Raw genomic sequence first — 18,354 nt, 5'->3', positions numbered from 1 at the left:
GACCGATCCGGTATGGAAATCTGATTTATGATCCGCATATTTGATTTGGCAAAGGTTTTACGCCGGATGCTTTTCCTGACGCAACCCTCCCCATTTATCCGGGCTTGGGACCGGCACTAAGAATGCAATAGCTTGCACATTCTCAGTGGCTGGGTTATATATAAAACATGATGTAGGGATAACAATAAAACATGATGTAGGGATAACACTCCATTAGCAGCCGTAATACTGAGCAGTCTTCTATGTGGCTCTGAAATGCTGCTGAAGTTGTACGGAAAGGTGTCAGTCCATGAATCCCACGTCTTTATGTGGCATTCTCTACAACAGCTGTACATAGCATTATTATTCACATTGTCATATAAAGCCTGGTCTATTTCAGTGTAGCCGCTGAAGGTAGTGACAAACCAGGAAGTAAGGGTTGTAGGTTTCACATTCACGGATCATCCGCCAGCGACGTCACTGAGGGACATTGCTTTGGTGGCGTTCCAGAGTCACAGAAGAATTCTCGGTATCATGGGTGCTAATGAAGTATTATCCCCACAACAGAGAGAGTGTGAGAGAGAGGGAGACAGAGAGAGAGAGAGAGAGTGTGTGAGAGAGAATGTGTAAAATTGTGATTGTTTACCTTTAAACTTGTAGTGTAATTTTACAGTTGCACTTTGCCCTTTTTCTTTCTCCATGCCTACACCATTTACATATTATCGCCATCGCACAAACTGTGAAGTATTTCCGGAGAGATGGAGTGGTTTTGCTTAAACAAACAAGGTTTTCTGCTCTCACCGTCACTAGTTACTGAGATGACAACCGCCCTTCAGACAAAAAAAGATAAGATATTGAGAAAACGAACAAAACGTACCCCCTCAAACTAAAATAAGTATGTAGCATCGAAACCAGACAGGCGCTTGGTTTCCTGGTTGCTTGTGTTGTTTACCAGAGGCGGGCTGTTTTCACACCACAGACCCGAAGCTGTGGTCTCTGGTGTGGTGTCGTCATCAAGGGCCACGGTACAAAAAGACGAGCTTCGTCTGCAGCTTGGGGCATCTGTCTAGTGTTGCGAGGCGAGGCGAGGTTTGTTTTTTGTTTTTTTACAGCAGGCCCTGGATACCACTCCTCCTCCTCCTCCTCCTCCCACCCTACCCCCACAGGACCGGAGCAACCAGAGAACCGGCTCCTCCTCGCGCCCCTGCCCCGTAGAGAGGTCCTGTCATGTCTCATAGAGTTTACCCTTTTGAGACGGCAGCACCACCAGGGCAGGGCATAATATGGAGCTGTCAGTGCGGCCTTCTGGGAAATGCACGCTCCTCTGGGTGGCCTTTCCCTCCCAGCAGCCTCAAGGGGTCTGGGTGGGTGGGGGAGGATGGGCATGGGTGGTGGATGGAGGGGGGGTGGAAGGTGGGCGAGCACCCCAACTGCCTCCTCATGGTCATGCGAAGGTCGCGTTTTAACAAGGAAACGCCAGTGGGGGGGGGGGGGCTGGGTGGGTTTGGTGTGCAGGGCCGGAGACAGCCGGACCGTGAGGGAGAGGAGGCGAGGTGAGTAAGCTGCACCTGGGTGAAGCGATGAAGAAAGCAGACAACCGCTCCGTTCGACGGTATCGAGGCAGGAGAAGGCGAACAAATGGCAGAGGTTAGAAACTGAGGCCATCAGCAGGCAGAGAGCGGGAACCTACAGGGAAGACCTCCCCCCCCCCCCCCGTGCCCTGCAGAGATGACGCATAATCGCCCCAACCGAGAAATACCGCGCAATGAGAACACACCTGCACACAGTTAGAGATCAGCCACAGCTGAGTCGCTCTGAATATCCCTGTCCGCTCTGTCTCCCCCTTCTCCCCCCTGACACAGATAGCCGAGACCTATGCCTTCCTGCCCAGGGAGGCGGTGACACGCTTCCTAATGAGCTGTGGAGAATGTCAGAAGAGGATGCACATCAACCCCAGCACGGCCGAGTTCAAAGGTAACCGAGCACGCCTGACCCGCGGCGCATTCATTCACCGAGGGCATCGTCCACCCAAAAAGAGGTTTTTGAGATCAACCTTTAGGGGCAACGACCCACTGATTTCCCTTCTGTAACATGTAGTAGTCTGTTTAAGGGGCCTCTACTTTGAAGAGGTTTCACAATTATAAGTCATAATGAAATATGTACCGATCACCCCACATGATGTAACAAAGACTCAAGAGGACCCCATCTCAGTAATTATAGACATCCTGTAAAAACGACCTTAGAGCCCCTCTAGTGGCCGTTGTGGAGGATGCAGGAAATGTCCCCCAGACGTCTACATATGAAGGCCCTCGCTCCAGACCTCTAACATGATGTGTGATCGTGAAGTTACTGGTTGTTAATGCCTGTTATAGTTTACATGACACAGAACACAACAATATGAGAGAAGCTCCGTGCTGTACATCTGTTTTTTTTTCACGAGTTGACTGGATGGACACAAAGCCCGATGTTTCCGTCTCGATACAAAACCATAGCGATAACAAGGTTGATTTCACAGCTACAACAAACACTTGGCCAGGTTGGACTGGGTTGGAAGGCTGTGACATAACAATCATATTTAGACTTTTTCAAGCAAATTCAGCTTAAAGAAATACATCAGAAAACAAAATTCAAACGTGTAAAGCTAAACAACTGAGAATAATTAAATACCCAGACACAGACATTTGTCCTCTGACAACATAAATCCTACCTAGACTTGGGTTTAGTTCCTGGTCTCTAGGCCATAGAGACCAGGAACGCTAGGTCAACAAATTTTGAAGAGGGGCAAAGTAAAGGACACCATAAAACAGAGTTAAAGTGCTGGGAGTAATAGTATATGTAATGATGTACATGATATAAATGATAACACTATAACCAGCTTGGCTGCAGTCACATCAGGGTCACTGTGCTCCATGGGGACAAAAACAAGACCACAGAGGAAAAACATAGGATGCAAAAACTGAGGACGAGGGTTTAAATGTTGAATCAGGAATCAGGAACACTCTATTTGTCATTTCACACGAAATGAACCGAAATATCATTTCCCCCAGCCCACAGCAGTGCAACACAAAGACAAAAACACATATCCAAAAACTACAAGAACCACAAGAACACATATCCAAACTAACACATATATCTGAGCTAAACCAAAAAATCAATGTCCACGGGAACGAACGCCAGCTAGGATGAGTGTCGGAACTGCCAGTCTGCATGGGCTAGCAGTTAGCTTAGCCTGCCCCTCTTCCACGTCCAGCCAGACCGCCTTCGGTGTTTCCTCTTCGGGCACAGCTCCGGTCAGGGCCGTGGTCCTTGGGCCCACCGGATGCGGCAGACCAGGCTTCCTCATCCGATCCATCTCCAGCTCTCCCAGCCAGACACCCTCGACACACCTCCCCGCACTCCACACGACGATGCCAAAAACACCACAGTCAATGCCAGTGGAGGCCGCCGCCAGACTGCCCTCGGTGTTATCAGAACTGCCGGTCTGCATGGGCTAGCAGTTAGCTTAGCCTAATAACAATAGAACAATAGAATAAGAATAGAATGTCTAATTTCAAGCCTCATATATGAGCACAAACTCAGCAGCACTTTATTATCTATGTACTAAATTCCCATCTGTTACCAAAATATCTGTTGTTGATAAAGCAAACTTTGTTAGTTTTAAGGTACAATAATAGGCTACATATGCTTCTGAGATAGTGCACATTTGAAGGTATTTGGACCATCTTTCTTCTCAATATTCAGTGGAGGATATGTTCCCCCCTCTGTCATGACAGGTTCCTCAGAGGATCAAAGGAGATGAGAGTTCTCATTCCCACAAGATAAGCATACAAACTAAGTGCAACCGGTCAGTAATGCAGGCTTATACATTCACTGGTGATGTCATCCAGGACACTTTCATACTCTAGCAAACTGTGGCTTCACCATAACATGTTTCAAAATGAAGGTATGTTTGCCTTCCAAAAACTGCATATAGTGCTCCCAGTTAGCATCCAGATGTGGGCCACTTCAGGCAATGATGCGGCACTGATGGCACTGATGATGACAAAATGGATGTGAGCCTGAAGTGGCCCACATGTATAATAGCAAATATGCCCCAAATATGCCAAATCAAATGTGGCCTTTTTTTGGCAAAGCTGCGGCGCTCTCAGCAACATGTAATCTGGATGTGACCCTGAAGTGGCCCATGTGGTAAATGGTGAATATGGCCCAAATATCACAAAACAAATATGGGCCACCTTTGGCAAATATGTGGCACATGCGGCATTGCTATGGCTTGGTTCTGGCCCAGATCTGGCAAACAGGAGCGGACCGCCCAAGTTCCATCATTCCATGTGGTATGTGGGCACAGCAGTTTTTCTATCGTGGCTGCTTTGGTGGTAGAATGTATTTTGTAGTATTTCAGTGTCTGTTGGCCTCCGAATCTCAGTTTTCTTGCAGTTTTATATACCTTCTTTATTCAAAATGAAAACAGAGTACTGTAGTTGACGTGCACAGCAAAAAAAGCATCGCTTAGCACCATGCTTGGCACTGTACAATAAGGCAAATTTACTGATGCAGTCTAAACTAAATTGGGAACCAGTGGTTACACGCTAATCGGCAAAAATTGTCTTAAACAAACCCAAAGCAGCATTCTATCTATTGTTTGTTGTACAACAAAGAATGCACAAGCTGCTGTTTTCTATTGACTGCAACTGACTGCTGATGAAAAGCCCAATCCAGCTGAAAATGTGCCACAAGTCTGTAATGCAGCGGGGCAACCGCCATGTCATGATACTGACCTGCTCTGCCTCAAGCAGCAGCTTTACAGTTGACAATACAACTTGCCACCATGTACCACACAGTGACTACACCTACACCTGTGCTGTAGGGGTAAATGAGGTATTAACAAATGGAATATTGTCTTCAAAAACATAGTGTGGCGAATTCTACTAGAATGTTCCTGCTGGAAGTCATTTGCATATTACCCACGATGCAACTGAAGAGTGTTAATGTTTTGGTTATATTGCAGGATATTGAACGTGTTAAAAACGGGCATAGCTGTTACAGATAACGGGGATGTTGTGGAGGGTAATGGGGACGTTATTAGAGAAGTTGTATTAGACAGCATAGTATTTCCCACCATGAGTGTAAAGAGTAGACAAATAGGCAAGGTCGGTTCTGTGGCCAAGAAAAGAAGAAACAAAAAGCTGAGACCAATACAAGCTTGTGTCTGATATCACTGGCTTGTCTTACGGTCATTAAAAGCTTGCTGGTTAACTCTGAAAGGTTGGCTGAGGAATCCAACATGAAATTGGTGTCAGAAGTGGGATGGACTTCTCTAGACAACAAACGTTGGCTGAACAGCGTAACCGTAAGTTGACCGGTGGGAGTATGGGACAGTGTGTGATACCCCGTACTCCTTTCGAACGGGAAGGACCGGGACAACACTCTGAGACACACACACTGACAAATTCACACACATCCACTCACACAGGATCTTGTTGCCATGACGTAGCTGTGTAAGTTGTTTTATTGCATGTGTTGATGTATGTATGTTCTGTATTCATGCACTCTTATTGTCCTTTATGTGAAAATGCTTTGCAATACAAATGTATATTTGTCATGCTAATAAAAGCAAGTTTGAATTTGAATTTGAAATCGCTGCTCTCGAAGAGGAGCTCAGAGGTCTGCTCTCTCTGCCAGATGGGAGCAACGCAGTGCGGCCTCAGGAAGGGGGAGATCTGCGCCCACCCCCGAGTGCGGTAGACGCGCTGGGTAGTGTCTGAGGGGCGGAGTCCCGAGGAAATGGAAAATTTCTTCTCTTTCAGAGCAAGCCCAACGAAGAGCCCCTGCCGCGTCCTGCCCCGACCATGCGACTAAAGACAGACAGCCCTTCAAGCCATGGGGAAGCCACCAGAAGCAAGTTGGACATGATCCGTGGAGAGAGAGAGCCACCAGCGGCGGCCATCAGGAGCAAGTTGGGCACGATCGGAGAGTGTGCCACCAGGGGGAAACACCAGCAGCAAGCTGGACACGATCTACAGAGAGGGAGCTTCAACCCAAGTTACTCACTGCCCCATCTGCCACTGCTGGAGAGTTGAACACACCCTGCAGATGTGGTTCCAGTACTAGACTCACCAACTCTACCGACCCATGGCAACAAACAAGAGGACATGAGGCCATCCTGCCCCAGTCCCCTCCCTGCCTTTCACATTCCAACCCCTGGCCAAGCCCAAACACTCCCTCGGGGAAGCTGGGGTGCTGCGACGGGAGCTCCGGCTGGGAGGGATTCCTTGCTCAGCTCAACCTGATTGCTAGGGTGATGAGAGGGACAGAAAACCAGCAAGTAGTCAACCTAGCAGCAGCCCTGGAGGGAGAAGCAAGGCAGGTACTCCTAGACCTGGTGGCTGGAGAGATATCACTGGGGGCGCTAACCACTGCCCTTGGTTGCCGGTTTGGCAACACCCAATCACTGATTAGCCTCCGGGATCAACTCCATTCAAGACAGAGACACGGCCAGGAGAAGTTGGGTACCGTGGTGGCTGACATTCAACGCCTGATGAGCCGTGTGTATCCTGATATGCCCCCATCTGCCATCCAATGCCTGGCCCTGGACTTCTTCCTACGGGCTCTACAGCCACCTCACCTCAGGCAACAGGTGAGGCTTGCCAAGCCACTCACCATTGAAGAGGCGCTGCATAGGGCAGAGGAGGTGGAGGCCATCATGGAGGAAAAAGGAGCGGCCCCAACACTGCACCATCATGTGCGGGCACTACAGGAAAGTGAGGAGGAGCCACGCACATCCGTCCTGACAGCACCAAGAGCAGAGCCATTTCGGTGCTGGGGCTGTGGGAAACCAGGGCACCAAAGACAAGAGCGTCAGAAGACAAAAAGACGCTTCTACCAACGAGTACAGAGGCCTGTCACTCAAGTAGCCGCCACTTCTGAACCGGGAAATTACCAAGGGTCAGCCTAGAGGGGGACTGGCCAGCCCATACAACCTCCCCCCTGAGTAACGGTCCCAGAGTCGTTGGATGGATTGGCGCTGGCTTCAGCTTCCATGTCTCCTGTCAGCTGAATGGCAACACCTGCATTGCCCTGGTCGACAGCGGTTCCACCATCAGCTTGGTGAGACCAGGGGTCCTGGGAGAAGAAGTACAGTGGATGCCGACAGAAGTAAAGATGGAGAGAGTTACAGCTCAGTGTGCTAGAATGGAGGGGATCAGTAAACTGACCCTTAAGATGTAAGAAATGGAAGTACAGCAAGAATTTTGGCTAGCAAACATACAAGAGGGCTGTATCCTTGGACTGGATGCTTTGAGAGCCATTGGTGCGGTGGTACGGGTGGCTGGACCACTACTGGAGGTGGGCAACCAAGTACTAAATGTCATTACCGTACACAGCAATCTGGGGGGCAATGCAGGTGGACCACGAATCTTGTGCTTGGCTTCAGGGCCATGGGAAGGTACATCACCAGAAACGGCCTATGCACTGGAAGAACTGTCCCAAAAGTGCATGGAGGGGTTGAGCCAAGAAGAGGGAGAGCAGGTACGGAACCTGCTGATAGAGAACAGACACCTCTTTGCTTCGAGTGATCTGGAGTGTGGCCGCACCAATCTTGTACAGCACCACCTTGACACTTGTAGTGTGGACCCAGTCCGCCAGAGAGCTCGCCGTCTCCCTCTGATGAAGTTTCAAGAGGCAGAGGCAAAGATCCAGGAGATGGCAGCTGCGGGCATCATTGAACCCTCAGAGAGCCCATGGGCATCCCCTGCCATGCTGGTTACCAAGAAGGATGGTTCTCTCCGATTTTGTGTGGACTATCGGCGACTCAACAACCTGACCCGGAAAGACTCATACTCATACCAGCGGCCTGTCCAGGGTGTCTCCCCGGCTGCCGCCCAATGACCGCTGGGATAGGCTCCAGCATCCCTGAGAGCAGGAGAAGCAGTTTGGATAATGGATGGATGGAAATATTGCTACTGTCGTGGTTGAACCTTTAGAAGTGAGGAAGTGAGCTAGGCTACTTCGTCTGGACGTGCGTGGGTGGAAATCACTTCACCCGACAAGGAATCTCCCGTTTATGAACTTTATTGAACTTCGGCAGGTGATTACAGAACATACAGCCATTTACATCAGTGATGCCAGTTCGTATGCTGGGTTGTGGACTCTAGTTTGGGCACAGAACAGCCCTGAGCACCATTCAACCATGTGTAACCCTGGGTTACATAGTAAAAACATAATGTAAACTACTAATAAGAATCGTTAGTCCCTAGCTAACGTGTCTTAATAGTAGTTTACAGTCGTCACCCTCCCCGGAAGCGCGCCCTCGCGCTTTGTTATTCCCGCGCTCCGAAGAGACTTCTGAGGATCTGCACACTTCCGGATCCCACCGCTGCCACCAATGTAACCAGTTACTTTCTTGCCCGGTGCGGGATTCGATACGGGGTGTACTGCACCACAAGGCGGCATCACTAACCGCTCGGCTAAAGGGTCAGACCCGTTAGCTAGGGGCTAACGTGTCTTATTAGTAGTTTACATTGTTATGTTTATTTTGCACTAGTACTTTCAATTTTATATGTGTAACCGGTTATTTTTTCGCCCGGTGCGGGATTCGACACGAGGTGTACTGCACTACAAGGCGACATCACTAACAGCTCGACTATAGGGTCAGACCCTCTAGTCAATCGGCCAGTGGGCTTTACTAGTAGTTTACAGTCGTCACCCTCTCCCGGAAGCGCGCCCTCGCGCTTCGTTATTCCCGCGTTCCGAAGAGACTTCTGAGGATCTGCACACTTCCGGATCCCACCGCTGCCACCAATGTAACCGGTTATTTTTTCGCCCGGTGCGGGATTCGATACGAGGTGTACTGCACCACAAGGCGGCGTCACTACCCGCTCGACTAGTCGATCGGCCAGTGGGTCTTATTGGTAGTTTACATATGTATAGCCCAATATCACAAATTACAGATTTAAAGAAAAAAATAAATTTGAAGCGTCTTAAATAAGTTAAATGTTATTTATACAGCACTTTTAAAAACACAGTTACAAAGTATTTTACACGCAATACAGAAAATGATAGTAAATATGTAAAATAAATTGAATGAATGACTATAAAACATGGTATAGGGAGAAACAGACTAAGCTAAAAACGAACCAAAACAGAAGGCAGGGATGGGGATCTATAAGAAGGCTTGCCTGAAAAGATGGGTTTTTGGGAGCTGCCTAAAACAGTGCAAAGATCCAGCAAATCTAATAGATTGGGGGAGATTATTCCTGAGGCTTGGGGATAAAACTGCAAAGGCGTGGTCAACTTTTGTTTTGCAGTTGGAGTGGGGGATGGATAAAAGACTGAGGTTTGAGGGTTGGCGTGGTCGGGAAGTGGAATGAGAAGATCAGAGATGTAACTGGGGGCAAGGTCATGCAGTGCTTTTAAGTGGAATCAATATGATCTTAAAGATTAGTCTGAATTTTACGGGAAGCCAATTGATGGATGCAAGAATAGGAGTAATATGGGACCTTATGGCCAGTTCTAGTTAGTGGTCTAGCAGCTGCATTCTCAACCAACTGTAGGCAATTTAAAGTAGCTTGGTTGAGGCTAGAGTAGAGGATACAAAATATTTCGGATTTTTTTTTTTGCAATATTTCTTAGCTGAAGAAAACCGGACTGGACAAGCTTAGTAACATGGTGATCAAAAGACATTCTCGTCAAAGATGATGCCAAGATTTTTAGCAGTAGGTTTGACGTTTGAATGAAGCAGACCAATAAACTGAGCAACTTCAGTGGCAGAGTTCTCAGGACCAGTTAAGAGAACTTCAGTTTTGTCGGTGTTTAGATGGAGGAAATCAAGCCATTCTGTTTTAAAAACGGCTCATTCATGTGAATGTCTCATTCTTATATTTACATTTACAACAGCTGTCTTCATACATGAAGATGAGGAAATAAAGACACGGCCACACCCTGGTCCGGACTACCAGGTATTAAAAACAGCTCTTGTTTAGAAAAATTTGCATATCTGCCTTGTCAGGCTGTATATGCGAGCGTTCAGCACAGAAAAAAAACCACATTTCAATATTTGCATGTGTAACCTCTATATTCTGGTCACAACTCCAAAGCAGAAACCACATCCACGCATGTACATCGGGTTCAGGCGACAAATGTCCCGTTTATTATTGTCTGGCAGTGAATCAAAATAACAGTTGGTTAATTTCGTTACAATATTGTAGTGAATTCGGGGGGACAACGCAACCGCAGGAACTGCCGCGGCCGGGAAGCGAACCCGTGTCGCCCGCACCGCAGGAGGCATCGCTAACCGCTCGACTAAAGGGTCAGTTCTGCGAGCCAGCGGCCAGCATGTCTTTTTATACATGCACGTTACACTACCCCCTCCTTCGGGAAGCGTATCAGCTCCTTCACGCCTCAGGGCGCATGCGCTTCCGATGGCCTTACGGTCGCTCCATCCCACTTCTGACACCAATGTAGCGAATTCGGGGAGCAACCACAGGAACTGCCGCGGCCGGGACGCGAACCCGTGTCGCCCGCACCGCAGGAGGCATCGCTAACCGCTCGACTAAAGGGTCTGACTCGCGAGCCAGCGGCCAGTGTGTCTTCTTATCCATGCACGTTACAATATGAATAGTACTCCAGCTCCGTCTTCGCCACAATCACCACGGAAAGGGGGACTACTCTACTTAACCAGTGGGGTCGTATAGTTTGAATGATACACACAATGGCTAACGAACCCACGTCACATGAACCCGTTTTCTCCTTCTAAAGTACGACGGTCTGCTAGCTAACATAACCTAAGCCAGGGAGGATGGATTTTAAAAAATTTGTTAGAACTATATCACAGCGGCTGGAGGAGGGATGCATAAGGGCTACAGTATTTACAGGGAACTGCAGAGAAACGGGAGCAAATTCCAACATTAAAATTGGATGGATGAAAGGGGGGGGGGTAAAATTGGATCTTAGACCATCAATCTTGTCAACAAAGACAAGAATTTTTCAGTCAGCAGAACAGGCAGAAATGGTAGGAAGGGAGGGATTCGCAAGCTGATTGATAGTCTCATCTCATCTCATCATCAGCCGCTTCTCCGGGGTCTGGCCGCGGTGGCAGCAGGCTAAGTAGGGCACTCCAGACGTCCCTCTCCCCAGCAACACCCTCCAGCTCCTGGGGGATCCCAATGCTCTCCCAGGCCAGATTGGATATATAGTCCCTCCAGTGAGTTCTGGATCTACCCAAGGGTCTCCTCCCAGTAGGAAGTGCCCGCAAAACCTCCAAAGGAAGGCGCCCAGGAGACATCCTAATCAGATGCCCAAACCACCTCAACTGGCTCCTTCCGACGTGAAGGAGCAACGGCTCTACTCCGAGCTCCCTCTGGATGTCTGAGCTCCTCCCGCTATCTCTAAGGCTGAGCCCAAACACCCTGTGGGGGAAATTCATTTCAGCTACTTGTATCCGCGATCTCACCCTTTTGGTCACTACCCAAAGCTCATGGCCATAGGCAAGGCTCAGCGTTTTAGGTTTTTACCGATTTTCACCGAAAAATATCCAGAGTTTTTAAAAGGAGCAGATCGGATTAAACTGATTTTCACCTGGATTTTATGTTTCCACGGATCCAAAAGTTGTTCCTGTTCGTGTGAGGCTATGTAACAGTGCCCTCTTGTGGCAAAATTCGGCATGCTGGATGGCTTTGAAAAACAAAAACCGAAAACGCTGAGCCTTGAGCATAGGTGAGGGTTGGAACGAAGATTGACTGGTAAATTGAGAGCTTTGCCCTCCAGCTCAGCTCCCTCTTCACCACAGCAGTCCGGTACAACATCCGCATTACTGCTGATGCTGCACCAATCTGCCTGTCAATCTCTCGCTCCATCCTACCCTCACTCGTGAACAAGACCCTGACATACCTGAACTCCTTCACTTGTGGCAACAACTCATCCCCAACCCTAAGGGAGCAATCCACCATATTCTGGTAGAGAACCATGGCCTCAGACTTGGAGGTGCTGACTCTCTTCCCGGCCATTTCACACTCAGCTGCAAACCGCCCCAGTGTGCCCCAGAGGTCGCGTTCTGATGAAGCCAACAAAACCACATCATCTGCTCAGAGCAGAGATGCAATTCTGAGGTTCCCAAAACGGACACACTCCTCACCTTGGCTGCGCCTTGACGTCCTGTCCATGAATATTACAAACAGAATCGGAAGTGGATGCCCTGGTGGACCACTTCAGGCCTGTGCTGAGTGACTCTGGGGTCGATACTGAGCTGATCCCTGACCAGTGGACCATCCTAAAGACCAACTTCTATCTAGAGCCCCAGACCCTTAAGAAGACCAGCTGGTGTGACATCAACAGCATTCTTCAGTTCTCATGCCCAGACATTCTGGCTTTGGTAGACCTGGTGCTGTCCCTGCCTGCCTCCACAGCAGAGTGTGAGCAGGGTTTCAATGTAATGAAGCAAGTGAAGACAGACTGGCTCTCTAATCTACAACCCGAAACCCTCTCAGACCTACTCCTAGTTCAGCTGTCTTCTCCAAGCATACAGGACTACAACCCCACCTGTGCCGTGGAGCTGTGGCACCAGGAGTCCATAAGGAGCAGAAGACCAGACTTCATGGACAAAAATAAGTCGGTGGAAACTGGAAGTGAGGAGTCTAGTGAGGACGACTGACTGGGGGTGCGACCCATACTTTGAAGTTCAAATGAAATGCATACAGGCATGTTATTTTGTTGCACTTTGTTGCACATTGCTTTGTTGCACTGTTTTATTAATACAAAATGAAATTAAATTATTTTTCACTTACAGTCTGCTCTGACCACTGTTTTTATTCACCACCGTAGTGTGTTATCATGCAGATTAACTGTATGTATGCTACGCAACACAAAAATCAAATTTCATTTTTTGGCCGGTAAAAAAAAAAGTTTGGTGGGTAGAAATGTTAATCTACCAGACATTTGGCTGGTGAACCAAAAATTTAATTCCGACCCTGCGTCCTTTATCCAAAGTGAAAACAGAGTACTATAGTTGTCGTGCACGACAGCAAAAGGATCGCTTGGCACTATTCTAGGCACTGTACAATACTGCAAATTTACTGATGCAGTCTAAAAGAAATTGGGAACCAGTGGTTAGGCTCTAATAGACAAAAAATTGCCCTCAGCGAACCCAAAGCAGCACAACTAATGACTACTACCGCAGAGTTTTATTATGCTCCCCATACATGACATGCTACATTTAGCAACAAACAGCACATTTTGTGGGGGGGAGGGGCAAACATAACCATTGCGAACTGCCTTACACTATCATTGTCACAAAGGGTGATCGGGCTTTTGCTGTTAGAGCCCCCCAACTATGGAACTCTCGTCCTGTCAAAGCTTTTACAAACGCTTGATATTTGTTTTGACTTATTTATACTGTCTTTAGTTTTACTGTTATTTGGTTTTATCTTATATTTGCCTTGTCAGGCTTCATTTCTTTGTAGTGCTATATAAATAAAGTTATTATCATTTACAGTCTAAAGTCCCCTGCACTTGAAGTGCTTCGCCACCATGTAGCGACGGGATCCATTCTTTAATTCTCATTGCAAAAAAACAAAAAAAGAAGCTTAGGAAGCCACCTCAGTAGAATGGCTTTGATACAAATGATTGTTAAACGCTATCAGGAAATTTTCAAGTAGTCACAGGTGTGGCTGTAACTCTAGGAAGGATTTCAACTTAAGTGTGGAGATCAAACTCAAGGACGAAGGAGTGAGAGCAAATTAGAGGGGAGTGTTCAGGTGGGAGTTATTCAGGGTAGAGCTTTGTGCTCATCATTGTCGTCCAGTATGAGGTCCACCACCTCGATAGGGGTCACCCGGTTGGGCTGAGGTGAAATTTTACTCCAGACCTGAGGTAGCCTTGTGCTGGCCTGTCAAACTGCTCCGCTGAGGTTGGCTCCCAGGGGGACGGACTATTAATCATCCCTCCACCAGGAAGGGAACTCCTTGCTGTACATCTCGGAGTAGACCTCGAAAGTGTTGTCCTCATTTCCGGGCTTCCAGACTAGATCCGGATCCACTTATACTTCAGCCGTGGCTAAAACGAGTATGGTTTTGAATCCCGTACCAGTTATTCTGTTATATTGATACAAGTAGAAGTGACATGATGGGGCCAGTATAAGAACACGACCACGTAATGTTCTTATTGTAGAATAAGACTTCGTTAAATTTCAAACTTGCTAGTTGTGCTAGCTTTTTATCCCAAGTCGTCTCATCCACTCTGCCTCTCTTCTTCCTCTCAATTACCCAGATGTACTATTACATAATACATTTTAGCTTCTCAGTGATTTCCTTTTTCTTTCTTACGAATTAGTTTGCTACCAACCGTGGTGCGGATGCTGCGCCACCTGGCTACGAGAGCGCAGTTGCAGCATATGCTAAGCTGACAACTGCTAGATGTCTTAATGCAGCTTCAAAACCCAAGTCCACTGCAGCCAAAGTTAGAAATGCTTCAGAGAGCAATTCCTAAAGGCAAAAACAGTCAACCGGGCATACCTAAAGGCAGCCATTTTACACAGCTATGCATCTTTACATTGGACTGAATGAAAAGGTTAGATCTGGTATCTCTTTTTGGGTGTGAAACGTAACCACACTTTCAATGTCTGTTGAATTCAACTCACCTGCTTGCTCTTATAGTGGTTCTAGGAGGGTAAAATGGTATGTAGTGTGGCGATTTCATGTTTAGCTGGTGATGTATGTTTTTTTGTTTCTTTTGCAGAAAATGACAGACCCACTTCACTGGTCCCAGACCTCATTGACTACAACATGCCTCTCACTGCCACCTACCTGAAACAAATGAAGCTACAGTGTATGACTGCCAAGGAAAGGGTAAGGATACCGTCTAGTGAAGTGAAAAAGTGTCAGGAAAATGTTACAAAAATCTCTTAGGATTACTTCATTCAAGCGTGTCACGTTTGCATTTAGTGTAAATCTGTTTGACGAGTATTCTTCGGCTATTGCTAATCAAGACTACTACTACTACCACTACTACTTTCAGCTGCTCCCGTTAGGGGGCGCCACAGCGGATCATCCGTTTCCATCTCTTCCTGTCTGCATCTTCCTGTGTCACACCAGCCACCTGCATGTCCTCCCTCACCACATCCATAAACCTCCTCTTTGGCCTTCCTCTTCTCCTCTTCCCTGGCAGCTCCATATTCAGCATCCTTCTCCCAGTATACCCAGCATCTCTCCTCCACACATGTCCAAACCATCTCAATCTCGCCTCTCTTGCTTTGTCTCCAAACCGTCCAACCTGAGCTGTCCCTCTAATATACTCGTCCCTAATCCTGTCCTTCTTCATCACTCCCAATGAAAATCAAAATCAAAACCAATATTTCTAACTATTATCAACGTATGGGAGAATAGGCACTATTTCCTTACTATATAAAACACATTCTGTGTAATGGCCTGTTCGGGAGGGGGGGGGGAGTGAGACGGGGATTAGTCGGCCTTCTGTGGAGAGTGACGTCAGAGACAAAGCCCCGCCCACCAGAGAGGAGTGTCACGGAGTATTATTATAGGCCTGGGAAAGTAAAGGGAGCAGTGCGTTGTGATGCTGTAAGGTAGACCCCCCATCCACACTTAGGATTACCCTGAATCATGACCTCCACAGTGGTCCGCGGGTGAGTAAAACTGGTTGAGCTTCATGTTGTCAGCAGTCTTTATATTCAGATTCAGAATGAACAGGGGTCTGTTTTAACTGCACAAGTCCTCAGCAAAATTGAGGTCTGCTCTGCTGATGTGGAAGCCAGGTAACGGGGATTTTCTGTATCTCAGGCCTTAGTGTACCAGCAAACTCGTGGCGTGGTGGATGGATAATGTTTGACTTTGCTACGGGTGTAAAAGTAGGAAGGTCTGTTTTGCTTCACCTAGTTTGTGGTATCTTGAACTGATCGACGTGTAATTGTAGCCGTAGTAAGATATTTAGAGTGATCACCTTGCTCAAAAACCATTGGACTCTTCTGGTTTATCACGTTTGTCTTATTTATCCTGTTTGTGTTGACTCGGTGTTGCTGGTACTGCTCGTCTTCTTCGGTGTGTAGTTAATGGGCAAAGTATGAAATCTGGCGTCACTGACAGCTTTTTTTGCAGTTTCACACAAATCCTCTTCATGCCTCTTTTTCAGGAGAGAGTCTCCTCCCATAACGCACATCAATACTTTTGCAAATAAAAAAAAGAAGATAAAAACAAGGTACCTCCCCGAAAGGTATTCAAAAAGATGGAGGTTGTAAAGTGATTTCATTTTATCCTCTGTGTGAATCTGGTGAGATTAACTAAGGATGGATGGGGTTCAGAAGGAGTTCCTGTGTTTGTTTTTTTTCTTCACTCATTTATTTTCTCGAGCAACATATCGATGACCGTTCTTTTCCCTTTCCCCCAGATATTAAAACAACAGCAACTCCCCCCTTCTTCTCTAGCAGCTTCTAGAAGTGACCTCTGTCTTTATTCCAACACGGAGCTTCTGCTTTCTGCCGAGTTGCCGTTGAGCATGTTGGTTGTCTTTAAAACTCATCCAGGGGTGCATATCCCCGGGACTGTGGGGCACTTTTTGTACTTGTTGGGGAACGAGAGGGCCACTATTCTCTTGTTTCCAGTACACAGAAAGGAGCCCCTCCTGCAGACGCCCAGTCAGATGTCAAACGATGCATGAACGTATATGTGCAGAGTGTCCTATGCACTGTTGTTCAGCCGATAATGCAAGAAGTTGCCATCCAGTTTGACTCAAAGCAAACAGTCCACTGTAGTGCCACAAAGCAAAGCCCAGCATTGGGCTAAAAGAGCTGTTTTCATGCTTTTTAGCAAAGGATAGCGCGACAGTGTCGAGCCAAAGCTTAGGACAGCTTTTGAATAGTACTTTGTTCTAGAGTGTGTGTGAGTGTGTGTGTGTGTGTGTTCTCGTTCTCCCCCGTCTTCAATGATTCTGATTCTCTTTCCTACTTGGGTCCAGCCCCTGTTTGTGTTACGCTACAGCGAGCATCTTAGAGGTTTTTTTTACATTGCCGAGTTAAAAATAGAAATGCTCCAAGATGCATATCATTTAATAGGGAGGCTGTTCTGTCTGTTTGACCCGTTATTCTGCTGCCGGAGGTCCGCTTCGTGGTGTCAAAAGTTGAACTGGGAATATGTCTGTTACCTTACAAGGTTAGCGTGCAGGAAGCGGAATAGACAAAATTATGAAACAATCATTTTCTCTTACCGCTTTTCCTCCAATGGGACGTTGATAAAACATACCACATTTATAGAGCAACTGTCAAAATCAATTGTGGGTTTAACTGGAAGTGCACTTTGCCTTGAAGCACAGACTCGCCTGTCCTCTCTGCCTGCTCAGGTCCTCTCAAGGCATCGGCAGGGTGATAAATCCTACCCCAAAGTGCTTACTGTCGTTTACATTATCTCCCCCTGTTTCTCCTCCAGGATGACAGTTCAGTGAGCAGTGAGGACATGGACACGGCTGAGCCCACATGGGTCGCATCTGAACAGACCCCAGTGCCTGAACATGGTACCCCCAACGGAGAGAGGGTCACCAGCCCACCACCCACCATTAAAGAGGAGGACGGTAAGACTGTTCTCTGTCTGGAATTGACAAATCTAGACTAAGCTCGCTACCACCTAGAATGAATGAACTCTCGAGTCGCACTGTGTTAACTAATGTTTGTTGTCTTTTGTTTCTACTTATTACTGTATTGCCCCCCCCCTTTTTTTGTACATATGTACTTTTTGCACAGTTATTATAAGAAATTGTTCATCTTTATTCTTTTGATACTGTGAACCTTTATAGTATGTCGATATAAGTGTGTGTGCTTGTGCTGGTATTTGTGTGTACTGTGATTGACTCTTGTGTATTTTCAATCCTGACTACATGGCAAATTTCCCATTTAGACAGTAAAATTATCAATTGATCCAGTCATTGATTTACTGAATATTTCCTTCAGGATTTTGTCGATTTGTCCACTGAGGGTTTGTTCTGTGTTGGCGAGTTTACTGTACTGTCACGTGGAAAGGGTACAGCTTGGTGCACAGGAAACAGCTTGTCCCATTCTTAGTGGTCTAATCCAAATAAATCCACTCTCACAGGGGGTGGTTCACCACCCCTGCCCCGATCCATTCTGCACCCCCATGAACACCCACCCTCTAGGGTAGAGGGCTTAGAGAAGTAGGCCAAAAACCTATATTAACCTCCACAGATTAGAAACCACAATACAAAAGATTGAAATCAGGGGCAAAAAAAACCCCTGGAAGGGGTACTTTCTCTGTGGCGGTGAGGAAGAGAACAAGCATGACACATAGTAAATATCAGCACGGCAAAATCATCACGGCACATCCAGGAAATGAGGGCTCCCCTCCCCCACACACCCTGTACCTCATC

The 18,354-nt window shown here is 47.2% G+C and overlaps 1 protein-coding gene across 1 annotated transcript in view; it reads left to right on the top strand.

Annotated features, from left to right (window-relative positions):
• The window catches only part of nol4la (nucleolar protein 4-like a), a 51,573-nt gene that overhangs the window by 26,002 nt on the left and 7,217 nt on the right, over positions 1 to 18,354 (top strand). Inside the window, exons 3-5 of the mRNA XM_056274576.1 lie at positions 1,842 to 1,953; positions 14,707 to 14,816; positions 17,403 to 17,544. Of these exons, the coding sequence (XP_056130551.1) occupies positions 1,842 to 1,953; positions 14,707 to 14,816; positions 17,403 to 17,544 (364 nt within the window). The remainder of the gene's footprint in view (positions 1 to 1,841; positions 1,954 to 14,706; positions 14,817 to 17,402; positions 17,545 to 18,354) is intronic.

Source organism: Lampris incognitus, chromosome 2, assembly GCF_029633865.1.
Source record: "Lampris incognitus isolate fLamInc1 chromosome 2, fLamInc1.hap2, whole genome shotgun sequence".
NCBI lineage: Eukaryota > Metazoa > Chordata > Actinopteri > Lampriformes > Lampridae > Lampris > Lampris incognitus.
This window is presented reverse-complemented; position numbering and strand designations above follow the sequence as displayed.